Consider the following 27,540-nt stretch of genomic DNA (forward strand, 5'->3'; position numbering starts at 1 on the left):
CCCCACAAGGTTGGGGTGTTCCCAGTCCAAACCTTCCTGGCAAAAATTTACCCCACGAGGTTGGGTTCGTTCCCGTTCCAAACTTACCAAGTAAAATTTACCCCACAAGGTTGGAATGTTCCCATTCCAAACCTTCCAGACAAAAATTTACCCCACGAGGTTGGGATGTTCCCATTCCAAACCTTCCAGACAAAAATTTACCCCACGAGGTTGGGATGTTCCCAGTCCAAACTTACCAAGTAAAATTTACCCCACGAGGTTGGGGTGTTCCCATTCCAAACCTTCCTGGCAAAAATTTACCCCACGAGGTTGGGATGTTCCCACTCTGAAGTTTCCAGGTAAAAATTTACCCCACAGAGTTGGAGTGTTCCCATTCCAAACCTTCCAAGTAAAAATTTACCCCACAGGGTTGGGGTGTTCCCATTCCAAACCTTCCAAGTAAAAATTTACCCCACAAGGTTGGACAGCCAGAGGTGCTCCCAGTCCAAACCCTCCATGCAGGTCTGGAAACTGTTTTTAAAAGGTGGGCATTATATATGAAGTATAAATTCTCAATATAAAGAATAGAATGGAATATATTCTATAAATAGATAATTATTTTATCAAGAACTAATAACAATTTAATCTGAATATTTTCTTATAATTAAATATATATAATTATACAATCAGATCCAGCTTATGGTTATGTCTGAGCAACTCCCAAAGGATTCTGGCATCAATATTTGTCAGCTTCTGCTTAAATCCCATCTCAGGCCAGCCCAGGGAGCCCCAGACTCACTTGGTGGGGGACACGACCTCGAAGCAGAACCTCCTCTCGATGTCCTCGCAGGGTTTGACCGTGCAGAGCCTCAGGTCCTCCACCACCACGGTCAGCACGTCCTGGGGGGAAAACGGGGCTGGAGGGGCTTGGGGGGCTGGGGCACAACTGGGGAGCTCCTGCCCAGACCCTCTGAACTCTCCCCAAACCCTCCAAAGTCCCTCCTGCTCAAACCCTGCCAATTCCTTCCCAAAATCTCCAAATTTCTTCCCAAAATCTCCAAATTCCTTCCCAAAATCTCCAAAGTCCCTCCTGCTCAAACTCTGCAAATTCCTTTCCAATCCCTGCAAATTCCTTCCCAAAATCTCCAAATTCCTTCCCAAAATCTCCAAATTCCTTCCCAAAATCTCCAAAGTCCCTCCTGGTCAAACCCTGCAAATTCCTTCCCAAATCCTTCAAACCCTCCCCAATATTGAATACACAAATACTGAATAAATATATAAACCCTGAATAAATAATTAATACATTATTATCTAAAAAGAATTAATAATTACTCAATAAGGAACTAACAAATAATTGCTTAATAAGTAATTATTTACTACATAAATATATTATTTAATAAATAAATAATTATTAAAAACATATAAGGAATAAATAATTATAAGTAAATAATAATTATAAATAATAATTATAATAATACGTAATAAATAATTCTTTAGTAAAAATACTTAATAAATAATTATGTAATAAATCTTTGCTGTCTTATTCCAACTCACGGCCTTGCTCTCCCTCCCCTGTCCCTGCCACCCCGCTCGCTGCAGGATTCCCCAGCCAAAGCAATTAATAACTAATTAATTAATTAATTAAAAAATTAATCGCCTGATGTCAGCTGGGGCAGCCTCACTGACCTTTAGCTTCTTCTGGTAGACCAGCTGGCTGTTCTGGATGGAAAACCACCTCCTGAGGGGGGACAGACACACGGACAGACATCAGCACTGCCCCATTAAAAATTGAACTTTTCATTAGGATTTGGACAAAATAAATTAAATAAATTAAGTAAATACATTAATTGTTTCAACGGAGTGTTCACGCACAGAAACTGCCTGTGTTTGCATGGAAAAAAATATTAATTAATAAGAAAATTAATTAATGCCATAAAATTGGGGTGTTCCCTTTCCAAAAAGGTTTGGAATAAAGAGTTTTTTGAAGGGGTTGGGTAAGAATTCCTTCTCTTTGAAGCTTCCCAGGGGAAGGGAATTCCAGGGAATTTTGGTGCCATTCCTCGTGCCCCAGGCTGCCTGGTGGAGCCAGGTGGGAATGGACATCCAGGAGCGGGGGGAAAAAGGAGGGCGGAAAATGGGAGGGAAAAATGGGGGGAAAAAAGGTGGGAGGAAAAAATGGGGGGGAAATGTAAGGGGAAAAAAACAGGGGGGAAAAATGAGGGAAAAAAATGGGAGGGGGAAAAACTGGGAATAAAGACAAGGATGGAGCTGTGTGGAGGCTGCTGCCCACCTGGGACTGGGATTTTGGGCAAAAACCTGGGATTTGAGGGCAGGGAAAAAACCTTGGAGCTGTTGAGGCTGGTGTTATTCAGAGGTCAGGAAAAGCAGGGAAGAGGCTGATGTTCCCTCCAGAATAAGCAGGGAAGGATCCTGGTCATGATTTCATTGTAATAAAGCACTAAAATTCCAAAAAACAAAAAAACCTCTCAAACCGACCTCATTTTAATGATTTTCATATTTTATTTTATTTATCTATTTAATTTATTTATTCAACGTATTGATTGATTTTTTTTTTGTTTGTTTTAATAGTTTATAATTTATTTTAATTATTTTAATGATCCATCTTTGAACTTCTCAGCTGCAAATCCTGAGATCTCGCTCAGGGAGGGAAGTGGGGCAGAGGCTCAGCCTAAATCAGGTGGAACTGGAATTATTCCTCACCTGTTCCAGGTTTTGAAGGCGTTGCTGGCTCTCTTGAAGAGGTAACCTTCCATCACCACCCCGTTGGGGGCATCCACGTTGAATTCCATCTTGGGGTCGTCGTAGGAGAAATCCTGGAGAAGGGAAAGGGACTCAGACTGGCAGGAGCACTGGGATCGGAGTGGAGATGGATTAATAAAATATCCAAAAGGGACAAATCTGCCAAAATCCCAAAGTTTTGGGGCAGGATTTCTGAGATCAGGGCGGAGATGGATTAACAGAACAAGAAAAAAGGACAAATCTGCCAAAATCCCAAAGTTTTGGGGCAGGATTTCTGAGATCAGGGCGGAGATGGATTAACAGAACAAGAAAAAAGGACAAATCTGCCAAAATCCCAAAGTTTTGGGGCAGGATTTCTGAGATCAGGGCGGAGATGGATTAACAGAACAAGAAAAAAGGACAAATCTGCCAAAATCCCAAAGTTTTGGGGCAGGATTTCTGAGATCAGGGCGGAGATGGATTAACAGAACAAGAAAAAAGGACAAATCTGCCAAAATCCCAAAGTTTTGGGGCAGGATTTCTGAGATCAGGGTGGAGATGGATTAACAGAACAAGAAAAAAGGACAAATCTGCCAAAATCCCAAAGTTTTGGGGCAGGATTTCTGTCTCTGACAGGATTTCTGGGATCGGGGTGGAGATGCTTTCTTCATTTCGGGCAGGAGGGAGGGAGGGAAGGAGCAGCTCTGGTCCTGTCCCTGCTCATGGAGCAGCATCCCGGGGCTGCCAGGAAACAATTTAGGGATTTGGGGATTTAGGGATTTGGGGATTCTGGGACTGGGGTTTTGGGGATTCGGGGATTTGGGGTTTTGGGGATTCAGGGATTGGGGTTTTGGGGGTTCAGGGTTTCAGGGATTTGGGGTCTCAGATCTTTTTCCTTTACTCCTCCTCCCTTTTGGAGATTTGGGGATTCAGGGATTTGGAGTTTTGGGGTCTCAGCCCTTTTTTCCTTGACTCCTCCTCCTCCCTTTTGGGGTTTTGGGGATTTTGGGTCTCAGCCCTTTTTTCTTTATTCCTCCTTGTCTTAGGTGGCTGAACCTGGCCTAACACAGCAGGAAGGGGATGCAGGTGGGCACTCACCTGCAGCAGGGTCTGCAGGGCCACGGGGAGAAGAGGAAGCAAAGAAAAATAAATTATTTTACTCTTAATAATAATAATAATAATAATAATAATAATAATAATAATAATAGTAATTCATTATCTATTCCCAACCTTCTGGTCAGGAATCATTGCCAAGGGTGGAAAGCCCTGAGATGCCTCAGGGTCTATTCTGAGAATAAACCAGAATTTATTCTGTTGAAATTTAAATGAATTTAAATCTTTTAAATAATATTAAATATGTATAAATATAATAAATAATAATAAATAATTTTAAAGTCTGTTTAAAATCTATTCTGAAATTGTAGACTCAATAAATTAATAATAATAATATATAGTAATAATAAATAATCATATAATATAATAGTAATAATAACATAAACTATAAACTATAATAATAATAATATAATAAAATTCTATTTTTAATAATATTAATAATAACAAGTAGTTGGAGCTACCCAAGAGCCATGAGGCTCTTGGGGACATCCAGGAATGTCAGAAAAATCCTGAATTTCCAGCAACGTCAGGAAAATCCATAATTCCCAGAAAAGTCAGGGAATTCAGGAATTTCCAGGAAAATCCTGAATTTTTCAAGAAAGTCAGGAAAATCCTGGATTTCTAGGAAAGTCAGGAAGATCCGGAATTTCCAGGAAAACCCCGGAATTTCCAGGAAAATCAGGAATTTTTCAGGAAAATCAGGAAACCCCAGAATTTCCAGCGAAGTCAGGAAAATCTGAGATTTCCTGGAAAACCTGGAATTTCTCAGGAGAAGCAGGAACAGCGGGCGCTGCTGCCGGGCTCACCCGCTGCTGGATCAGCGCGTGCTTGTGCTCCATCTCCCGCTTCTCCACGGCCGACGCGATCACCAGCTGGTCCAGCTGGGAACGGGAACGGAAACGGGGTCGGGATGGGCGGACAGACAGACAGACAGACCCCAGAATGCTGACAGACTGATTGACAGACAGACCCCGAAATACTGACAGACTGACTGACGGACAGACCCCAAAATAATGACAGACTGACAGATGGACAGACCCCAAAATAAACACAGACAGACAGACACCAAAATACTGACAGACTGATTGACAGACAGACCCCGAAATACTGACAGACTGACTGACGGACAGACCGCAAAATAAACACAGACAGAACCCAAAATACTGACAGACTGACAGACACCACCCAAAATACTGACAGACTGACTGACGGACAGACCCCAAAATACTGACAGACTGACAGACACCACCAAAAATACTGACAGACTGACTGACAGACAGACCCCAAAATAATGACAGACTGACTGACGGACAGACCCCAAAATAAACACAGACAGACAGACACCAAAATACTGACAGACTGACTGATGGACTGACTGACAACACCCTGAAACACAGACAGACAGACCCCAAAATACTGACAGACTGACAGACAGACCCCACCCCAAAATACAGAGAGACGGACAGACAGATCCCAGAATACTGACAGACTGATTGACAGACCCCTCCCCATAATACTGACAGACAGACGGACCCCAAAATACTGACAGACTGACAGATGGACTGACAGACAGACCCCAAAATAAACATGGACAGACGGACAGACCCCACTCCGAAATACCCACCCCAAAACACTGACTGACAGACCCCACCCCAAAATAACACTGACAGACTGACAGACAGACAGACCCCACCCCATAATAGTGACAGACAGACTGACAGACCCCACCCCAAAAGAACAACAAGGAGAAAAGGGGCGGGAAAAGAGGCAAAAATGGGGAAAAAAGGAGTGGAAAAGGGGAAAAAAGGGGAAAAAAGGAGCAAAAAGGAGGGGGGAAAGGAGGGGAAAAGGAGGCAAGAAAAAGGCAAAAATGGGCAAAAAGGGGGGGAAATGCCACATCTGGAGGGGGAAAAGGAGGGAGGAAAGAGGGGAAAAATAAAGGAAAAGAGGGAAAGAAAGCAGAAAAAAGAAGGGGGAAATGAGGGAAAAAGAAGGGAAAAAGAAGGGGAAAAGAAGGGAAAAAGTGGTGGGGGGAAATGCCACATCTGGGTGGGCACAAACTCAGGAGGGGGAAAAGGAGGAGAAAAAGGAGGAGGAAAGGGCAAAAAGGAGGCAAGAAAGGGGGGGAAAGAAGGGAAAAAGAAGGGGGAAAGGAGAGAAAAAGAAGGGAAAAAGGGGGAAAAAAAAGGACAAAAAGGGGTAAAATGCCAAGTCTGGGTGGGCAGCCACTCAGGAGGGGGAAAAGGAGAAGAAAAAGAGGGGGAAAGGGCAAAAAGGAGGGGAAAAAAAAGGGAAAAAGGAGGCAAGAAAGAGCAAAAAAAGGGGCAAAAAGAGGCAGAAAAGGACAAAAAAGGACAAAAAGGGGCAAAATGGCCCATCTGGGCGCTGCCCCAGCCCCCGGCAGGAACTGGGGACCCCCCGAAGCTGTTTGGGGTGCAGCCTCACCTCGCTGGCCAGTTTCTTCATGTAGGGCTCGAGCTCCTGCAGGAGGCTGGAGCCCTGCTGGAAGAAGGTGAACTGGGCGTGCATGAAGGACAACATCTGGGGAGAGAAAGCACAGCTGGAGTCCTCACAGTTCTGGGCTTGCACGTTTGGAATTGAATTGAATATTAAAAATATTAAAGATGGAATTTTTCCATCTTTATTCCATGAATTCCGTAATATTTCAAAAATTCAATAATATTCCATAAATTCCATATAGTCCATAATATTTTATTCTTTTTCCCCATGAAAAATAGTTTTAACCTCTTATCTTTTTACTTTCCTAAAGTAATTTATCCCTTTTCCCACCCCAAAAAAATTATTTTTACCTTATTTCATTTTTCTTTCTTAATTCTTCCTTTTTTGCCTTTCCAAAGCAATTTTTCCCTCTTCCACTTTGTTGTGGGCACAAAGAGGGGAAAGCAACACCCTGAAAATCCCCCCAAAAATTGGATTTTCTCCCTGAGGAGCACCTAGGGCTCTTTTCTTACCGCGTCCAGGATCTCGAATTTCTTCTTGGCCTGCAGCACGTTGATCTGGGGGGGGGGAAAAAATCCAAGGGTGATTTTAGATAATTGATTTTAAAGCATCTACAAGATGGTAAAATTAAAATTGATAAGGAAAAAAATTACTTTTAGTGGATTGTAAATAGGAAATAGTTAATTTTTGATTGTGGTGGCATGAATTATAACATCTCACCCTTCACATGAGACTGAAAATAAAATAAAAGTTTTTCAAACACCTCTCAGCTGTCCCATCTCTGGGTCAGAAAAGGGTGTTATAAATAACAAAATTTTTTAATATTTGTTATATAAGTAACAAATATAAAAAGCTGCCAGGCCTCACACTCTCACAGCCATGCAGCCACATCTCCCCGTGATGCAATTCCTGCTTTTCCAGGGTATTATTTTAGATAATTGACTTTAAAGCATCTATAAGATGGTAAAATTAAAATTGATAAGGAAAAAATCACTTCTAGTGTATTGTAATTAGGAAATAACTGGATTCTGACTGTGGTGGTGTGAATTATAACATCTGTATTGTCTCAGCCTTCACGTGAGACTGAAAATAAAAGTTTTTCAAACACCTCTCAGCTGCCCCATCTCTAAACCAAAAAAATAATAAACCAAATCACATCCAGCATCCCTTTTGTGCGAAGAGACCTTCATGCAGCATTTAAATTTAAATTTAAAAAACGGAAAAAAGTCAGGAAAATCAGGCAAATCCTGAATTTGAGCGGGATAATTTCCCCTCCTACGGAGCCCACACCCAGCCACTAAAACGCAGAGAACGTGAAAAACTAAAAAAGATAAAAACTGAGGCATTGGGGGGGCAGAATGCAGCCACCTGCAGCACGTAGTCCAGGGCCAGGTGCCTGAAGCATTTCCTGGTGATGCTCAGGGTGCCCGTGGCCTCCTCCACCTCGTGGGGTTTGTGCCGCGGCGCCTGCGCGTTCTTCACCAGCGAGATCTCCATGTCCTCCCGCACCCTGTCGAACTGCTTCTTGGTCTCCTTGAACTTCCTCACGTCGCTGGCCACCAGACATGGGGAGAATTTGGGGAAAAATTGGGAGAAATCAGGGTTAGAAGGTGACAATAAACTGTGGGTGCCAGCAGGATCCTGGTTCAGCCCAGCGTGCCCATCCCAGCTACAGTCAAGTCTTTAGAGAGTTGGGAATAATGGTTTTTGTTTTATTTTTATGATTAATTTGGGGGTTATTTTATGGTTATTTTAGGTTTATTTTATGGTTATTTTCTGGGTTTATTTTATGGTTATTTTCTGGGTTTATTTTGTGGTTATTTTTGGGTTTGTGTTTGTTCTTCACCAGCAAGATCTCCACGTCCTCCCGCACCCTGTCGAACTGTTTCTTGGTCTCTCTGAACTTCCTCACGTCGCTGGGCATCAGAAATTGAGAGAATTTGGGAGAAATTGGGGAGAATTTGGGGGAAATCAGGGTTAGAAGGTGACAATAAACTGTGGGTGCCAACAGGATCCCAGCTCAGCTCAGCATGTCCATCCCAGCTTCAATCAAGTCATTCTTTAGAGAGTTGGGAAAGATGGATTTGATTTTATTACTGGTTTACTACTACTACTACTACTACTACTACTATTATTATTATTATTATTATTATTATTATTATTATTATTATTATTATTATATTAATTTTGCTTTTATTTTATTACTATTATTTTGGGACGGGTTTATCTTGGAGGTTCAGCCCTGCAGGATCTGAATTTTGGAATGGGTTTATCCAGTGGGATGGGAAGCTCAGGAAGCTGAAAATCAAAGGGAAAAGCCAAATTAAACACTCCAAACTCACTCTTTGACAAAATTGTGCAGCTGCTGCCGGACCGACCTCTGGGCCTGGTCAAACAGGATCTGCAAGAGAGAAGAGAGGGAAAAATAGCAATTGTTTTGAAGAAGGAGGGGAAAAAATCAATTATTTTGAAAAAAGGGAAAAATCAATTATTTTGAAGAAGGGAAAAATATCAATTGTTTTGAAAGGGGGAGGGGGGATCAATTACTTTGAAGAAGGGAAAATATAAATTGTTTAGAAAAAGAACAGCTTTTCCCACAGCTACAGTATTCCCAGGTGCAGAATTCCTCAGAATTCCTCATCCAGGAGCAGTTCCCCTCACATCCCTCCTGTGAGGGCTCAATCCCGAATTCCCGGTTTTCTGAGTCCATCCCATCCTTAATTCCCAATTTTTTCTGTGTCCATCCCATCCCGAATTCCTGGTTTTCCATGTCTATCCCATCCCAAATTCCTGTTTTTTTCTGTGTCCATCCCAAAATGAATAAATAATTCTTCATTCCCAGTGATTTCCCCACTCCCAAACTCCACAGTCCTGAGAGGAATCTTTCCCTGAGGAATTTTTCCTGGGGTAAAAAAACCTTTCCATCATGAAATACCAGAATCAGATTTTGTGATAATTACCATGTGATAATTGATCATTTCCTGCAGGCTGTCCCCAAATTTATCCAGGCACTCCTGAAAAAAAAAATACAATAAAATACAATACAATGCAATAATACAATAAAATGCAATGCAATGCAATATAATGCAGTATTATGCAATAAAATACAATAAAAATAAAATAATCTCAGAATGGATCTCACTCTGACCCCCCCTCCAAATCTCATTTTAAATGGATCTCTAATCTCCCTCCAAATCTCATTTTGAGTGGATTCCACACTGACCTTCCTGCCTGCTGCTATCAGACCCTGCATCCCTTCAAACACAAATCTCATTTTAAATGGATCTCTGAGTTTCCAGCTTGGTGTTACCAGACTCCCAATCTCATTTTGAGTGGATCTCACTCTGATCCCTCCTCCAAATCTCATTTTAAAGGGATCTCTGATCTTCCTCCCAAATCTCATTTTGAGTGGATCTCACTCTGACTTTCCAGCTTGGGGTTACCAGACTCTCTCTGCATCCCTCCAAACACCAAATCTCATTTTGAGTGGATCTCACTCTGACTTTCCAGCCTGCTGTTATCAGACTCTCTCTGCATCCCTCCAAACACCAAATCTCATTTTGAGTGGCTGTTTAAGCCATCCCCCAGCCCTCTGTGTGCCAGGAACAGGAACCTGAGCAGCCCCCAGCCCCCAGAGCAGGGATTTGAGCACCCCCAGACCCCCAGAGCATCCCCAGCCCCCAGAGCAGGGATTTGAGCACCCCCAGACCCCCCAGAGCAGGAATTTGAGCATTCCCAGACCCCCAGAGCATCCCCAGCCCCCCAAGCAGGAATTTGAGCACCCCCAGCCCCCAGAGCATCCCCAGCCCCCCCAGAGCACCCCCAGCCCCCCAGAGCAGGAATCTGAGCACTCCCAGCCCCCCAGAGCATCCTCAGCCCCCCCAGAGCAGAAATTTGAGCATCCCTAGCCCCCAGAGCATCCTCAGCCCTCCCGAGCAGGAATTTGAGCACCGCCAGCCCCCAGAGCATCCCCAGCCCCCCCAGAGAATCCCCAGCCCCCCCCAGAGCATCCCCAGCCCCCCAGAGCAGGAATTTGAGCATCCCTAGCCCCCCAGAGCATCCCCAGCCCCCCCAGAGCATCCCCAGCCCCCCGAGCAGGAATTTGAGCCTCCCCAGCCCCCAGAGCAGAAATTTGAGCATCCCTAGCCCCCCAGAGCATCCCCAGCCCCCCCAGAGCAGGAATTTGAGCCTCCCCAGCCCCCCAGAGCAGGAATTTGAGCCTCCCCAGCCCCCCGAGCAGGATTGGAGCCTCCCCAGCTCACCGAGACCATGGGGTCCTTGCGGCACTGCTGCGCCAGGTCCCGCACGCCGCTGACGAAATGTTTGTTGGTGCTGAGGTAGGCCCGGCCCGCCTCCAGCATGCCGCTGCACAGCTTCACCAGCTGAGGGACAGGACACACACGGGGACAGGGACAGGGACAGGGACAGGGGGACAGGGACACAGGGACAGGGCGACACACATGGGGACACGGGGACAGGGACATGGAGACAGGGGGACACACATGGGGACATGGGGACAGGGACATGGGGACACAGGGGACACGGGGACAGGGGGACACATGGGGACATGGACATGGGGACACACACGGAGACATGGGGACACACATGGGGACATGGGGATACACATGGGGACACACATGGAGACACACATGGAGACAAGGGGACACACATGGGGACACACATGGGACACACACGGAGACATGGGGACATAGAGATACACACAGGGACATGAGGACAGGGACACACATGAGGACATGGGGACACAGGGACACGGGGACACACACGGGGACAAGGGGACAAGGGCTCAGCACCGGGCTCGGAGCAGCCTGGCTTTGTCCCACAGCCAGCCCAGAGCTCAGGGACAGGCGCCCTTCCCATTCCTGCTGTGCTGGGACTGTCACAGGCAGGATGGGGAGAGACCCAGCCAGGGACAGGGACAAAATCCCAGCCAGGGACAGGGACAAAATCCCAGCCAGGGACAGGGACAAAATCCCAGCCTGGGACAGGGACAGGGGGAGAGTCCCAACCTGGGAAAGGACAGGGGCAAAATTCCACCCCAGGAAAGGACAGGGGGAAAATCTAACCCTGGGATAGGACAGGGACAAAATCTCAGCCTGGGATAGGACAGGGGGAAATACAACCCTGGGACAGGAGGAAAATCCCAGTCCAGGACAGGGACAGGGATAAAATCCCAGCCCAGGACAGGACAGCCTGCCTGGAGCTCCTGTCCCAGTTCAGAGGAGCCCTGAGGACAAGCCTAAACATCAATTTAAGAGCTGAAAATGGGCTCAGATTTTAGGGGACACTTGGAGGGACCCCATTCCTGAGCAGGGACTCCACCAGTCCCCCTCAGAGCTCACCTTGTCAAGCTTGGCCTCGATCTCCACCACATCTGTTTCCACCTCATCGATGGTTGCCCTGCAACAGAACAGCAAGGAGGAATCATTAATTAGCAGCAGGGAATCGTTAATTGGTGGCTTGGTAATTGGGCAGGAGGCCAGGAAAGGGTGAGTGTGGATCCGAGGGGCTGAGGGACTCTTTATTCCCCCTGGGATGTCAGAACCTCGGCGCTGAATCCCTCAGGAATGAATTCCAGCACTGGGAGAAGAGATCGAGATGATCCCACCACAGAGAAATTCAGGTGGGCTGGGAAGACACCCCCAGCAAATTCATTTAGTGGCATTGCCCTGTTAATTAACAGCAGTGCTAATTGACCCAGGGATAACCACTGCTCCGTCCAGCCCCAGCAGGCACAAACTCCACCAAACCCCATTTCCAGGCTGCCTCAAATGCTGAATTACGACCTTCAAACCTCAGGAACCAGCCCTCAAACACACACAGAGCAGCCCTTTGGCCTCTGAACACCAAAAAGCTCCTCCCCACACCCGGGGTTTGGCTTGGATAGGGATAAATCCACCAAAATCCACCAGGATTTTGGGATCTGCTTCCTTCCCACGTCACTGGGCGGATGTGACAGTGAGGAGCTGTCAGAGCCCAGCTGCAAAGGCCACCAAAAATCCCTCTGATTTTTAAGATTGCACGACATCAGCCACTTCAGGAGGCATTCCCAGACTCAGGAATGTGGTTCTGGAATGATTTTTGGGAGGGCAGAGCCCAGCAGAGAGCCCTGCAAAACTCAGGGTGTTCCCTGGCAGAGCACTGAGAGTCTGAGTTTATTTAACCTTTAAACTTGATTTATTTCTTTAACCACACACCTGGGAATGTGGGCAAGCCTCCCACCTCCAAGGGTTTGAAATCCAAATTTCACTCAGGGAGCTTCTCAGGTTTGTGGGATCAGGTTTTTAAAGGTTGGTTCTTGAACATTGCAACCAAAGTTGGAAAAATCCCAGCCCACTGGGTGAGGAATTCCTAAAAAAAACCTTCCAGGAGTAGTTCAGAGGGAATAAACCCCACTGAGTGAGTGAGGAATTCCTAAAAATAAGACATTCCTATTGTTGTTATTATTATTATTGTGATGATGATGATTATTATTATTATTCAGAGGGGGATAAAGACCACTGGGTGGAGAATTCCTAAAAAAAACCTTCCAGGAGGAATTCGGAGGGAACAAACCCCACTGAGTGAGTGAGGAAATAATAATAATAGTAATAATAGTAATAATAGTAATAATAATAATAGGAATGCCTAATTTTTAGAAATTCCTATTATTATTTTTATTATTATCATTATTTCTGACCGATTTCTGCTCGAAAGAGCGAAACCAATGCCTGCCTCACTGAGATGAGCTCTTCCCAAAATAAAAAAAAAGGAGATTTGGCACAAAACCGAAGCATTTCTCATCCAGTTCCTCCTCCCAAAGCCATCAGCAGCCTGACAAGGGCACTGCCAGCTCCAGAAATTCAAATTAAACTGCTCCTTCAAGGAAAAGGGGATGGATTTTCAGGATTTTTAGCTCCACCTCCATACCTTTGTCTCCTGCCACACAGCCTTTTTGGAGGTGAAACGAGGTGAAAGCCACTCTTGGGATTTTTAGGTCGCTCTTTGGGTTTTTAGGGAGTTTTGAATCATTTATGAACCTACCCAAACATTGATCTGAGAGCTCCTGATCCCCCTGGTATCCACAATTCCCTTTACTTTCCTTTTTCCTTTTTCTTCTCCTTTCTTTTTTCCTTTCCTCTTTCTTTTCTTTTTTCCTTTTTCATTTCTCCTTTCCTTTTCAACTTTCCTTTTTCCTTTCCCTTTTTCCTTTCCTTTTTCTTTTCCTCTTTCCTTTTTCCTTTCCTCTTTCCTTTCTTTTTTCCTTTTCTTTTCCTCTTTCCTTTTTCCTTTCCCCTATCCTTTTTCCTTTTATTTTTTTCCTATCCTTTCCTTTTTCTTTTCCTTTTACTTTTCTTTTTTCTTTCCTTTTCTATTCTTCTTCCCTTTTTCCTTTTTCTCTTTCCTTTCCTCCCATCCATGGCAACAGCTCCATGGTGACAGTATCCATGGCATCCCCACCCTGCCCAGGCCCTGGGGAATTCCATGGATTTTTCCTGCCGGGAATGGCCCGGGAGTGCTCAGGGCGTGTGAGGGTGAGGGGTGGGAATTCGGGATCATGTTGGGAGTTTAAAGAGAAAAGAAGGCGGGAATTGAGATCCTGGGGTGGAAATCTGGGATTCCCATCCTGCTGCTCCCTCCCCGTGCCAGGCTCCTGAGCAGGAGCAGATTCCTGGGAAAGGGTTCCCTTTTTCCCTGGGATGTAATTTCATCCCTTTTAACCATGTCCCCATGACATCTCACCCATTTTGTCCCTATCCCTATGTCATTTATTCCCTTTTACCCCTGTCCCCATGCCATTTAACCCCTTTATCCCTGTCCTATCCACTTTTGTCCTTGTCCCCATGTCATTTATCCCCTTTTACCCCTGTCCCCATGCCATTTATCCCCATTTTACCCATCCCCATGCCATTTATCCCTTTTTGTCCCTGTCCCCATGCCATTTATCCCTTTTTGTCCCTGTCCCCATGCCATTTAACCCCTCTTACCCCTGTCCCCATGCCATTTAACCCCTTTATCCCTGTCCTATCCACTTTTGTCCTTGTCCCCATGTCATTTATCCCCTTCTACCCCTGTCCCCAACTCCCAGCTGCACTGGGGGATGAAATTCCCACACTCCCCGCTGCCTGCATCGCTCCCCCAAACCCAAGCCCAACATTTATCCTGTTTTTTGGGGTTCAGATGGCTGCCAGCCCCTGGGAATGCCACCGGTGGCGCGGGGCTGTGTCCCCACGCAGCAGCCACCAGCTCAGCCCGTGCCCGCTGTCCCTGCCATGCCCTCGGTGCCACCCCGGATGGATGGCAGCGCTCTGGGAGCCACCAGGGATTTATTTCTTTGGTCTGTGCTGACGAGGCAGCTCCAGACTAAGCCTGACCTAGATTTGAGCAGCTCTGCTGGAAACGCTGCGTGTGCTGCTCCAGCAGCAGGGATGGCACAGCCGGGCTGCCCGCTGCTCTGGCTTTCTTATTTCCCCTCTTCTTCTTTCTATTTTCTCTCATTTTTCCTCTTTTCCTACTCTCAGTTTTCTCTTCTTTTCCCCTTTTCTCTTCTTCTCCCCCTTTTCCTGCTGCCTCTCAGTTTCCTGCTCTTTTCCCCCTTTTCTCTTCTTTTCCTTCTTTTCTCTTATTTTTTTCTCTGCTCGGGCTCTCTGCTCCCTCTTCATCCCCTCCCTATCCCCTCCTCAGCCCCTCCTCCTTCCCTCTTCATCCCCCACCATCTCCTCCTCATCCTTTCCTCATCTCCTCCTCATTCCTTCCTCAGCTCCTGGAGAGCCAAAACTCAGAGGAAACTGGTGAGGAAAGGTGAGATGGTGACATTGAGTGAGGCAGAGCAGTGGCAGGTGTCCCTTTGGGGCAGTGGCAGTGCCAGATGTCCCCTGGACCCTGGCACAAATGCTCACACTCTTCTCTTGTTCCCAGAACCCCGGGGACAGGGGATGCTCTCTGTGTCCCAGAACCCTGGGGACAGGGGATCCTCTCTGTGTCCCAGAACCCTGGGGACAGGGGATGCTCTCTGTGTCCCAGAACCTTGGGGACAGGGGATCCTCTCTGTGTCCCAGAACCCCGGGGACAGGGGATCCTCTCTGTGTCCCAGAACCCCGGGGACAGGGGATCCTCTCTGTGTCCCAGAACCCCGGGGACAGGGGATCCTGTCTATCCCAGAACCTCAGGGACAGGGGATCCTCTTTCTGTCCCAGAACCCTGGGGACAGGGGATGCTCTCTGTGTCCCAGAACCCCGGGGACAGGGGATGCTCTCTGTGTCCCAGAACCCCGGGGACAGGGGATGCTCTCTGTGCTGGGGCTCATCCTGCTCCATCTCTGCTGGTCCCCGTGCCCTGCTGGCCCGTGGCACAGGGACAGCCTGGGCACGGGGACAATGCCCTCCCTTGTGGCACTGCCACAGCAGCTGCGCTGTCAGCCCCACACTGGGGCTGTGTTCCCTTGGCTGCGTCCCAGGGCTCTGCTGCTCCCCGACACTCCCTGATCCTCTGCCAGGGCTGGGCCTTCCAATTATCCCCTTGTCCACTGTCCATTATCACATTTCCATTTCCCACTGTTCATTAGCCCATTTCCTCATTTCCCATCTCTCATTGTCCATTATCCATCTCCATTTCACACTGCTCATTATCCCATTTCCCATTGTTCATTATCCCATTTCCCCTGTCCATTATCCCATTTCCTCATTTCCCATCTCCCATTGTCCATTATCCCATTTCCCATTTCCACTGTCCATTATCCCATTTCCATTTCACATTGCTCATTATCCCATTTCCCATATCCCATTTCCTATTGTCCATTACCCCTTTTCCATTTCCCATTGTCCATTTTCCCATTTCCCCTTTCCCATTTTTAAATTTCCCCATTTCTCCTTTCCCATCCCTCTGTTCATCCAAGCCTCTCACTGATCTTTGTTAAATATGCTAATTGGCAAAATCTCTAAAATTGTGGACACCATCTAATTGTGAATATACGTTTCAACACACCCCACCCTAACAAAGTATTGCACCATAAAAATCCTTATTAAATGCTGAGATAAAAACCCTTTACCCTTAACCACATCTGGCTCTTAAGTTTAAGGAAAATTAATTTTTAAGGAAAATTAAATTTAAGGAAAAGGCATCACCTCGCTCAAAGGGAGGGGGGGAAGGCCTTAAACCCCAAATCTGCCTTCAGCAGCTGCCAAAATATTCCCACAGAGCCACTTCTGTGGCAATCCAGCAGGGATTCATTAAAAAATTCCATATTATTAATCCATGGGATTCCCACATTCCAAACCATGGAATTGATTTTTTTGGTACAATTTTTTGTACAAAAAATTTTGTTTTTTCTCCTGCTGTACCTGGCAGGAGAGGAGTTTTTGGCCCTGAGAGGAGACAAGTTGTGCTTGGAGACCCTGATCCATGGAATATCCTTTTTTTTTTTTCCCCAGTTGGGAATGCAGAGCCTTGAAAGAGGGGAAAAATGTCCCGGGAAGAAAAGGAACAAGGAAAGATTTTGGAGCCTGGCTTTGATTTGAGGCTGGGTCAAGGCCAAGCCACGGCCCTGGATTCTCCATCCCTGAGATCACACAGGCCTGGACCAGAAAAAATCCCACAAAAACTCCTCACAACTGCTGCCTCTCACACACCAAAAAGCACAAAATGCACAAAATTCAGCTTTTCCCCCATCCAGAACCAAAAAGGGTTTGATTATTGTGGGCATTAATGCTCCAAAGGGATTTTTCTTCCATCCCAGGCACAGGAATAACCCCAAATCACCACAAATCCCAAATTCTCCTCAGAAAAATGCAGGAACAACACCCAGCTTTGGTTTAATTCCCACATTTCTGAGGTTCTCTGTGCAGGCCTGAGCTCCATTTCAGCCCTGCCAAGCCCCAAAAGCACAAAATTCAGCTTTTCTCCCATTCAGAAGCAAAGGGGGTTTGACTTTTTGGGGATTAATGCTCCAAACGGTTTTTCCTCCATCCCAGGCACAGCAATGACCCCACACCACCACAAATCCCAAATTTTCCTGGGGAAAATGCAGGAACAACACCCAGAACCTGCCTTGCTTTTATCCCCAGGCTCTCTGTGAACAAACAAGCTCCATTTCAGCCCTGCCAAGCCTTTTTATGCCCAAAAAGCACAAAATTCAGCTTTTCTCCTATCCAGAACCAAATGGGATTTGGTTATTTTGGGGATTAATGCTCCAAAGGGGTTTTTCCTCCATCCCAGGCACGGCAATGACCACACCACCACGACAAATCCCAAATTCTCCTCAGAAAAATGCAGGAACAACACCCAGCTTTGGTTTTATTCCCACATTTCTGAGGTTCTCTGTGCAGGCCTGAGCTCCATTTCATCCCTGCCAAGCCTTTATATGCCCAAAAAAAAATCACAAAATTCCTATTTCCTCCTTCTAGAAACAAAAATCTGGAAAATCCCCGGGGCAGAAGAGTTCCCAGGCAGGTTTTGGGCAGCAAGGAGCTGCTTTGTTTGGAGGTGACTCTGGGCAAAACCAGCTGAGCTTTGCTCTGGCCCAGATAAATCTATTTATAGCAAGTGTTATGCTAATTCCACATGGATCTGATCTGCTGGCACTGCTGCAGAAATGATATTTTCTGCTACCTGTCCTTTCAACCTCCCTGAGCAGCCAGAAAATGTTAAAATTAATCATCAGTTCTGTCTTCTGCTGCTTCCCTTTCCAGACATCTCCATTCCAACCTGATTTCCTCCTCCTGGAAATGGCTGGTTCACCCCAAAATTTGCAATAAGTGGGAGAAACACATGGAAAACCAGCTTGTGAAAATAATTTTAAAGCCACTCGTATTTTACGCACCAAAAATAAAATTAAAATGGTATTGTTTTATCACCTTAGGTTTCGTAAACAATAATTCATTTACTGCCCCTTTTGTGAGTGAAGGAGTGTGGAAAGGATTTAACTCATCATTAAAATGCCCCTGTCCTTGGGATAAAGGGATTTTTTTTCCCCCTCTCCCAGCAATTTCTTAATGGAGAAATAGTAATAAAGAGTTGTTTGCAGTGGTTGGGGTCTCCTGGTTTTGCTCCAGGATAATGGAATAAGCTGGATTTCTAATCTTGACTAAAATCTCTCCACAGATGGCTGCAGGCACCATGGAGATGTGGGAGGTTGTGCCAGTGTGAGCAAAAGAGTTTCCTGCAGGAAAATCCAGGTGGAACAGCAGAAACCCAGACACTGTCACACCAAAATTATCTTCCTCTTTGTTATTTTATTATTTGCTTGTTTGTTTTTCCTTAAGGCCTGGTGAAAAAGCCTTCTTCCTTTCAGTGCTTCCTCAAAAATTTGAATTTCCCATCAAATCCATCAGCCCAGCTCCTCTCCCACAGATCTCTTTATAAATCCCAAATATTATTGGATTTCTTGCTGTTTGGAGTTGTTTTTCCCATTTTTCACAGAGATTTAAGCAGGAACAAAACCCCTAAATAAACTTCCACTGTGTTTTCTCCAAGGTGCAGGTGTGGGAGGCTGTGGCAGTGTGAGCAAGAGAAAGTTTCCTGCAGGAAAATCCAGGTGGAACAGCAGAAATTCAGACACTGTCACACCAAAATCATCTTCCTCTTTGTTATTTTATTCTCTTCTGGTTTTTTTAAGCTTGCTGAAAAATCCCTTCTTCCTTTCAGTGGTTCCTCAAAAATGTGAATTTTTCATCCAGCTCTTCTCCCACAGAGCTCCACCACTCCAAAATCCTCTCTCTATCACGCCCAAATCTTGTTTTCACTTCACAGACATTTCCTGGAGTCGTTTTTCCCGTTTTTTCACAGAGATTTAAGTGGGAACACAACCCCTGAATTAACTTTTCTCCGAGGTGAGGACATTTCTGTGCCCAAACTCAGCTCTGGCTTTGGCAGCAGCGCTCAGAACGATTTTACAAAGCCCCAGTCCCCGTCTGGAACTTGTTAAATGTCAGTTTACAGCTCCTACCCTTCCCTGAGACGCTGGAGGTGGATGTTTAGACAAGGCTTTGAAGCAAGATGAGTAAGATTTCAGAGTTTTGTTGCTTGCTGTGTTCAGTTGGCTTTTTTTTTTGCATTAATATTTTGCGAAAATCTGGCAGTTTCCAGGAGAAAATATGGGGGTTTTTAAATGCACACAAATTTCCCGTTTCTTTTTCTTCTTCTTTTTCTATTTCTTCTCATTTCTGCTCAGATTTTAAGAATCAGGAATTGGAATTTAATCGAGTATTTGAGTTTGCTGAGGGCTTTCCTCCATGACAGCCAGTCCAAGCTCCTGCAGCACCAAGGAGCTACTTGGGGAAGGTCATTAGGATTAGATGACCTCCAGAGGTTTCTTCCAGCCTCAATTACTACAGGATTTAATGGCTTAAAGATGAAATCCTTCCTTAGCCCTCCTAATGCACTCCTGATGTCATGGATCTAATGATAACAGGTTTTTCCCCTGATTTTCTTTGGCAACTCCCAGCCAAACCTCCCCAGGAACATCTGGATTTCTCCAGGATTTCTCTGGGTGCAAAACAGAGGGGGAAAGCTGCACTGGAAGCATTTCAATTTCCACCACACCTCGGTGCAACCCAAAGGGGAAATCCCGACAGAAATTACAGCAAATTATTTCCTAATTGTGCCCCTGGGCCTTGAGCAGCTTCCCAAATTTTGGGAGAAAAGGGAAGCAGAGCAGCAAGATCAGAGTTTGGAATTTCCACAGCTGGTCTGTCAGGGAGGGGTGATAAAAAAATATATTTTTTTTTTCTCAGTTTAAAATAAAAAGCATTTGGAGAGGGCAGGTGGGTCTGGCTGCCTCCTCCCCAGAGCTCGGGGGTGGATTCAGAGCAGCAGGATGAAGATTTCTATGCAAAGGGAAACTTTGCAGGATGAGCATCCCTGTCCTGCTGCATTCCCAGGCTCACAGAAAAAGCCAAATTGCTGAGGGAAGGGGGAATCATCATTTTTCTGTGGTAAAACCAGCAAGAAACAGGAAACCTTGTGGGGTTTTGTGCCCCTGGCTGAGAGAAACCCCACAGTGAATTGAAAACTGCTCCATCCCAAGGGCACAGGGGGGACCAGGCACAGCAATGACCCCACAGCATCACAAATCCCAAATTCTCCTGGGGAAAATGCAGGAACAACACCCAGCTTTGGTTTTATTCCCACATTTCCGAGGTTCTCTGTGCAGGCCTGAGCTCAATTTCAGACCTGCTAAGCCCAAAAAGCACAAAATTCAGCTTTCCTCCCATTCAGAAGCAAAGGGGGTTTGACTTTTTGGGGATTAATGCTCCAAACGGGTTTTTCCTCCATCCCAGGCACAGCAATGACCCCACACCACCACAAATCCCAAATTCTCCACAGAAAAATGCAGAAAACCCAGCTTTGCTTTTATCCTCAGGCTCTCTGTGCTGGTCCAAGCTCCATTTCAGCCCTACCAAGCCTTTTCATCCCCAAAAATCACAAAATTCAGGTTTTCCCCCACCCTGCACCAAATGGGATTTGATTATTTTGGGGATTAATGCTCCAAAGGGTATTTTTCCTCCATCCCAAACACAGCAATGACCCAACCACAAAACCCCCACAGTCAGAGCCCTCAGAACTCTCCATTTTTTCTTTAATTAACCCTGTTCTTGCCCCTTTTTTCTTTATTTCACTATTTTTTCTTAAAGAGAGATGACAGAAATAACCTGCTCAGAAATCACCCGAGCTCCCTGCAGGAACTTTTTCTGGATATTTTATTCTGGAACTGGTTCCAGGCCTGGATGGAACCTCACCTTCCTCTCCGCTTTGAATATTTTTACTTTTTTGAACCTCCCACCTTGAGCTCACTGCAAGAATTTATCCCTCACCTTCCTCTCTGCTCTGAATATTTTTATTTTTTTGCAGCTCCCACCTTAAGCTCACTGCAGGAATTTATCCCTGGAAGGATCCTCACCTTCCTCTCTGCTCTAAATATTATGTTTTGGTTTTGTTTTTTTGAGCTCATTACCGGAAATTATCCCTGGATGGATTCCCCACCTTCCTCTCTGCTCTGAATATCCTTTTAACATTTTTTTCTTTTTCTTTTTTATTTTTTTTCCTGCAGCAGCCCAGCACAGCTGCAGGGTTGATTCAGCAAAGTTGATTTTAGCAGATTTTAGCACCACATCTCCAACGTGCAGGGAGGAAACCCCAGTGAGAGACGCAGGGAACACAGCAACATTCTTTTCCTGAGCTGGAGAAAGACTCATTCGGTGCCACAAGACCTTTTAGATGGCATTTGTTTGCTTTCTTTGACAAACAGAATGGATTTAAATTTTTTTAAAAATTGCCTCAAACAGTTCTGCCTTCTCCCCAAGTGACCTCGGTGGCGTCCGTTTACCCACAGGGCTGGAGGAGCTCCAGCAGCTTTTGTTGAGACTTCCCCCAGCAGCACTAAATGCTCTTTATTTCTTTTATTTTTAATTTATTTCTCCCCCTCTCTCCCTCCTTGGCTGGAGCTGCAGCTCCCCAATCTCTGGGCTCGCTTTGTTTTGGGGCTGAAAAGGTTTTTTTTCTGCCAAACCCAGCCCTGAAGTTGGGACCAAGCAGGTCCTGCCCCTTCCTCTTCCTCTGCCCTGGCACTTGGGTGACAAGTGACAACCTGGCAGCCTCCCAGAGGTGCCAGATGGATTTTGCTGTGCCACAAAACCGGGATTTTTTCCCCCTTTCCTAAAAGGGGGAGAGTTTATGGGGCTGCTGGGCGAGAATGGATCAAAATCCTGGAACTACGCATCCCTTATTTGGATTTATTCCTCTCAGGGGCTGGGGACAATCCCACTTTCCAGGGGAATGTGGCTGTGGAATTCATCCCCACGTGAAAAATGAGTGTCTCAGCTTTGGGAAAACACAATTTGGAGGGGATTCTCGCCAGCCTCACGTGCTTTGTGTGTTCTCTCTCCTCCTCCCTCCTTTTCCTTTCCCTTTCTCCCTTTACCTTTTCCCATTTCCCTTCCCCCTTTTCCCTTTCCATTTTCTTTTTCCCTTTCCTTTTCCCTTTCCATTTTCCTTTTCCCCTTTCCATTTTCTTTTTCCCTTTCATTTCCCCTTTCCACTTTTCTTTTCTTTTCCCCTTCCCCTTTCCTTTTCCCCATTCCTTTCCCCTTTACCTTTTCTTTTTCTCTTTCATTTTCCCTTCCCCTTTCCTTTTCCCCTTTCCTTTCCCCTTCCTTTTCCCCTTCCCCACATTTCCCCATTCCCAGATTTCCTGCTGACTGTCACACCCCTCTGAGCCCTTGAGTCACCTCTGCAGGACTGAGCATCCCTGTCCTGCTGCATTCCTGCATTCCCAGGCTCACAGAAAATTCAGGAATTCTCCCTGGGCTCCTCCTCTGAGGGTGAAGGAAGGGGGAATCACCAGGCAGGAAACAGGGATGAGGGTCTGGAGGAAAATAAAGCTTCCTCTGTGGTGCTGAAGGCAGAACAAAGCTGGCCTTGTAGGAACTGGGGCTGGGCAGAGGAGAAGAGCTCCAAATCCAGCTCCAAATCCAGGGGCAGGACAGGATCCAGCCCTGCAGGATGCCCAGATTTCCATCCCCCACCTGAGCATTCAGCTAAAAAACCAACCTTTGAGGCAGGGACATTTTTCTCTCTCAGGATTTTTTCACAGAGGAGCACAGAGGGAAGATAGAGAAAACAATTCCTACTTCTGCTCTTTGTTTTCCCATGTGGAATGTGTTTGGAGAATTGTTTCCCTGGGGTGATGCTTGGTTGGGTTCTGGTGAGGATTGTTTGAGCCTGGTGGCCAATCCAATCCAACCCAACCCAACTCAACTCAATCCAATCCCAATCCAACCCAATCCAACCCAACTCAATCCAATCCAATCCAACCCAATCCAATCCAATCCAATCCAACCCAACTCAATCCAATCCAATCCAACCCAATCCAATCCAATCCAATCCAACCCAACTCAATCCAATCCAATCCAATCCAATCCAAGCCAAGCCAACCCAACCCAACCCAACCCAATCCAATCCAACCCAATCCAACCCAACCCAATCCAATCCAATCCAATCCAATCCAACCCAATCCAATCCAATCCAATCCAATCCAATCCAACCCAACCCACCCCACCTGGGGCTGGGCTCTCAGAGAGGGTCACGAGTTTTGAGTTAGATAAAACAGGTTTGTAGTTTTAGTATCTCCTTTAAATAGTATATTCATGTGTTATAGCATAGTTATAACAAAGAAATCATTCAGCCTCTGAGCTGCAGTCACACAGCAGCATTTCTCCCCTCGGGGCTCCCCTGCATTTCCAGCAATCCCCAGTGCTGCATTTCCTGCGTGCAGCCGTTCCTGCAGCCCCGCAGCTCAGCTGCAGCTCAGGGGCAGAGCTGGAAGCCCACGAGCCTGGAGGTGACATCTTCCAGCAGATGGAGGAACGTGGCCCCTGTTAGCCTGGGACTCCTTAAAAAGGACAAAACCCACAAGTTTCTCTCCTCAATTTGGTTAAAAGACGCCTCAGAGCACCTTGGGGCCTTCACCTCAAATTTAAGGACACCCAACTGCACAGGAGCCAAAAAGTCCCTGAGCAATTCACTAGAAAATAAGAGAACAAAATAAATAAACCGCTTTTGTGAAGTGTTTTAGCAGGAGCAAGAACCTCTTGCCTTGGCTTGGTTTTTCTCTGTAAAGAGCTTTTTTATTTTGCCTTTTATTAAAACTTTTTTGTTTCCAGCACTGCCACAGGAGCCATCCTGTACTTTTACGCCACCTGAGGTAGCCGAGCTATCACGGGTATAATCCTTGTCTCTGAGAGCTTATAAAACCTGGCTTAAAAAGAAAAAGCATTACACAAATCCCAAAGTTTCCCTGTTTAGGATCTGGCACCATCCCACATTTTCGTGCTTTATCTCCCAGTTCAGATGAGTCAGTGGCACATCAGAGCTCGCCTCCTTCCCAACTCCCCGGCTCAATCTGGCTCCCGTTCCACTCTGGGAATGGAGGCAGGATGGGCCCCCACAGAAATGTCACTGTGCTGCCAGCCCGGCCCCAAAATGGCACCCGGGAGTGGCAGCAGGAAATCTGGGAATGGGACAAGGTGGGGAAAGGTGGGGAAGGGAAAGGGGAAAGAGAGGGAGGGAGAGAAGGGAGAGGAAAGGAGGGAAAGAGGGAAAAGGAGGAAGGGAAAAAGGAAATGTGGGAATGGGGCAAGGTGGGGAAATGTGGGGAAGGGGAAAGAGAGGGAAAAGAGGGAAGGATGGGGAAATGTGGGAAAGGGGGAGAGGAAGGGGAGAGGAAAGGAGGATAAGAGAGGGAAAAGGAGGAAAAGAGGGAAGGGAAGAGTGGGGAAGCGTGGGAAAGGGGAAAGGAAGGAAGGGGAGAGGAAAGGAGGAGAAGAGGGGAAAGGAGGAAGAAGGACAGGAAAAAGGAAATGTGGGAATGGGGAAAGGTGGGGAAATGTGGGAAAGGGGAAAAGGGGGAAAGAAAGGGAGAGAAGGGAGAGGAAAAGAGGGAAAGGAGGGAAGGGAAATGTGGGAAAGGAGAAAGGGGAAAAAGGAGGGAAAGAAGGGGAGAGAAAAGGAGGGAAAAGGAGGAAAAGAGGGAAGGGAAGGGAAGGGAAGGGAAGGGAAGGGAATAATTTTAAATTATTTGGAATTTTATATATTCATATATATATATATATATATAAACTAATAAAATAATTTAAAAATATATATATATAAACTTCCGGAATTTTATATATTGTGAAGTTAGAAATAAAATTAACTTTTTTTTTTTTTCCCCTTGAACTCACTGTGTGCTCATTTTGTGTTCAATAATTCTCCTCTCCCTCCAGAAGGGAAAATTTTTTTCCTGCAGAGGAGGTGAAGCAAGAGAAGAATCTGAGGTGTGGGAAGGTCCCACACAAAATGTGTTTAATTTAATTGGTTAACCTCAAATTCCCTGGCTCAGAACACACCCACAGCCTCTCCAGGGTTATTTTTTTGTTTATTTTTTCCCCTCTTTCCTTCCTGTAAATCAAAGTCTCTGAGCTGAATTCTGTCCTTTATAAAAATAGCATCAGGAGGAGACAGCAAGGTGCAGAAAAAAAACAGAAATTAAATCATTCACACCTAGAAAACCAAAAAATCTACCCCATAAAAACCAATTAAAAATCATAAAAAATAAGAATGCATTAACACAGCCATCTATTCCAGCAAAAAATCCATTCACACCTAGAAAACTAAAAAATCTACTCCATAAAAACCAATTAAAAATGTAAATTCTATTAAAAAATAAGAATCAGTTCACACGACAATCTATTCTAGCAAAAAGCCATTCACACCTAGAAAACAAAAAAATCTACCCCATAAAAAACAATTTAAAATGCAAATTCTATTAAAATATCTTAAAAAATAAGAATGCATTAACACAACCATCTCTTCTAGCAAAAAATCCATTCACACCTACAAAAGAAAAAAAATCTACCCCATAAAAATCAATTAAAACCCAGAAATTCTATTAAAAATTCCTTAAAAATAAGAATCAGTTCACAGAACAATCGATTCTAGCAAAAAAACCATTCACAACCACAAAATCAAAAAATCTACCCCATAAAAACCAATTAAAAAATACAAATTCTATGAAGAAGCTTTAATTCCATTTTTCTCTCAACGCTGTCTGTCCGATTCTGAATCTTAAATCAAATTTTTAATCTCAAATTTTACAAACACACCCTGTGAGCCTTCTGTCAACTTTTAATTCCATTTCTCCTTCAATATTTTCTGTCCTATTTTGCATTTTAAATCAAATTTCAAATCCCAAATTTTTCAAATACACACTGCGTGAGCCTTCTGCCAAGCTTTAATTCCATTTTAAATCAAATTTCTAATCCCAAATTTCACACACAAAAATGCACCCTGTGAGCCTTCCCTTCAAGCTTTAATTCCATTTTAAACCAAATTTCTAATCTCAAATTTAACAAATGCACCCTGTGAGTCTTCTATCAAGCTTTAATTCCATTTCTCTCTCAACATTTTCTGTGCTATTCCACATTTTAAATCAAATTTCTAATCCCAAATTTTACACAGAAATACACACCGGACGGGCCTTCTGTCAAGCTTTAATTCCATTTCTCTCTCTCAACATTTTCTGTCCTATTCCACATTTTAAATCAAATTTTACATACAAATCCACACTAGGTAATCCTTTGTGAATTCTCTATAAAATCCATTTTCCACCAAAAAAAAAAAAAATTAAAAAAAAAAAAATTCCTCCATTTCCCAACCTCCTGGTGAGGAGATAAAAAAATCCAGATAAAAACTGGATAAAAGTTATTTACTGGGGCAGCCCTCAGGTGTGCAAGAACAGGTCCTGGCAGGTCATTAAATTATTTTAAATTGTTTCACTGGAACTGCAGCCACACCCCTAAAATCAGCTTCATCTGCCAAGCCGGAGCTGAAACACATTTTAACATTTTAATTTAATTTAATTTAACTTAATTTAAACATTTTAAACTTTTAACACTTAAATCACAGAATGAAAACCATGAAAAATAAAGTGAATTTTCATGATTTTCATTGTAGCAACTGGGATTTATAAGGTGAGGTGGGTTTGACACAGAGCTGGAGGTGGTTGTTAATTATTTGGAGATGTTTCATCAGGTTTTTCTTCATCTTGGGTAATATTTTTTATTTTTTGGAGGGGTTTTTTCCTCCCCATGTGTGGTAAAAAAAGAGAATTTGATTTTTTTCAAAGGCTGTCAGAGAAGAAACCAGCTGGAAAAATGGCACAAATCTTCAGTGGGAGATGCACAGGGACTCTGGATGCAGCAGGAAAAAGAGAATTATTCCTACACTGGGATGGGAAACCATCCCAAAATGAAATTCTAACATTAAAAAAAAATAAAAATTAAAAAAAATATTAAATTTAAATTTTGTTTTTCTAAAAATTTAAAAAACATTTTTTTAAATTTTTCATTTTTAATGATTAACTTGGTTTTTCTTTTTCCTTCCTTCTAACCTCAGGATTTCTCAATATTCAAGGTGAAAAGTCTCAATAATTGAACTGGGTTATTTTTTTTTCTTCTAACATCAGGATTTCTCAATATTCAAGGTGTAAACTCTGAATATTTCAACTTGATTCTTTTTTCTTCATTCTAGCATCAGAATTTCTCAATATTTGGGGTGTAAAGTCGGAATATTTCAACCTGATTCTTTTTTTTTTCTTTCTAACACCAGGATTTCTCAATATTTAGGCTGTAAAGTCTCAATAATTGAAATTGGTTATTTTTTTTCCCTTCTAACACCAGGATTTCTCAATATTTAGGCTGTAAAGTCTCAATAATTGAA

The 27,540-nt window shown here is 44.7% G+C and overlaps 1 protein-coding gene across 4 annotated transcripts in view; it reads right to left on the minus strand.

Annotated features, from left to right (window-relative positions):
- Positions 1-27,540, minus strand: part of ACAP3 (ArfGAP with coiled-coil, ankyrin repeat and PH domains 3) — a 43,181-nt gene that overhangs the window by 11,874 nt on the left and 3,767 nt on the right. For all 4 annotated transcript variants that reach the window (XM_077788102.2, XM_085558410.1, XM_085558412.1 and 1 more), the window contains exons 2-13: positions 11,652-11,709; positions 10,554-10,673; positions 9,252-9,305; positions 8,634-8,692; positions 7,660-7,843; positions 6,804-6,848; positions 6,277-6,372; positions 4,638-4,712; positions 3,817-3,828; positions 2,701-2,813; positions 1,666-1,717; positions 779-879 (exon numbers count right to left, since the gene is read on the minus strand). In XM_077788102.2, the coding sequence (XP_077644228.2) occupies positions 779-879; positions 1,666-1,717; positions 2,701-2,813; positions 3,817-3,828; positions 4,638-4,712; positions 6,277-6,372; positions 6,804-6,848; positions 7,660-7,843; positions 8,634-8,692; positions 9,252-9,305; positions 10,554-10,673; positions 11,652-11,709 (969 nt within the window). The remainder of the gene's footprint in view (positions 1-778; positions 880-1,665; positions 1,718-2,700; positions 2,814-3,816; positions 3,829-4,637; positions 4,713-6,276; positions 6,373-6,803; positions 6,849-7,659; positions 7,844-8,633; positions 8,693-9,251; positions 9,306-10,553; positions 10,674-11,651; positions 11,710-27,540) is intronic.

The sequence above is a fragment of the Lonchura striata genome, chromosome 21 (genome assembly GCF_050655825.1).
Source record: "Lonchura striata isolate lonStrDom1 chromosome 21, ASM5065582v1, whole genome shotgun sequence".
Classification (NCBI taxonomy): Eukaryota; Metazoa; Chordata; class Aves; order Passeriformes; family Estrildidae; genus Lonchura; species Lonchura striata.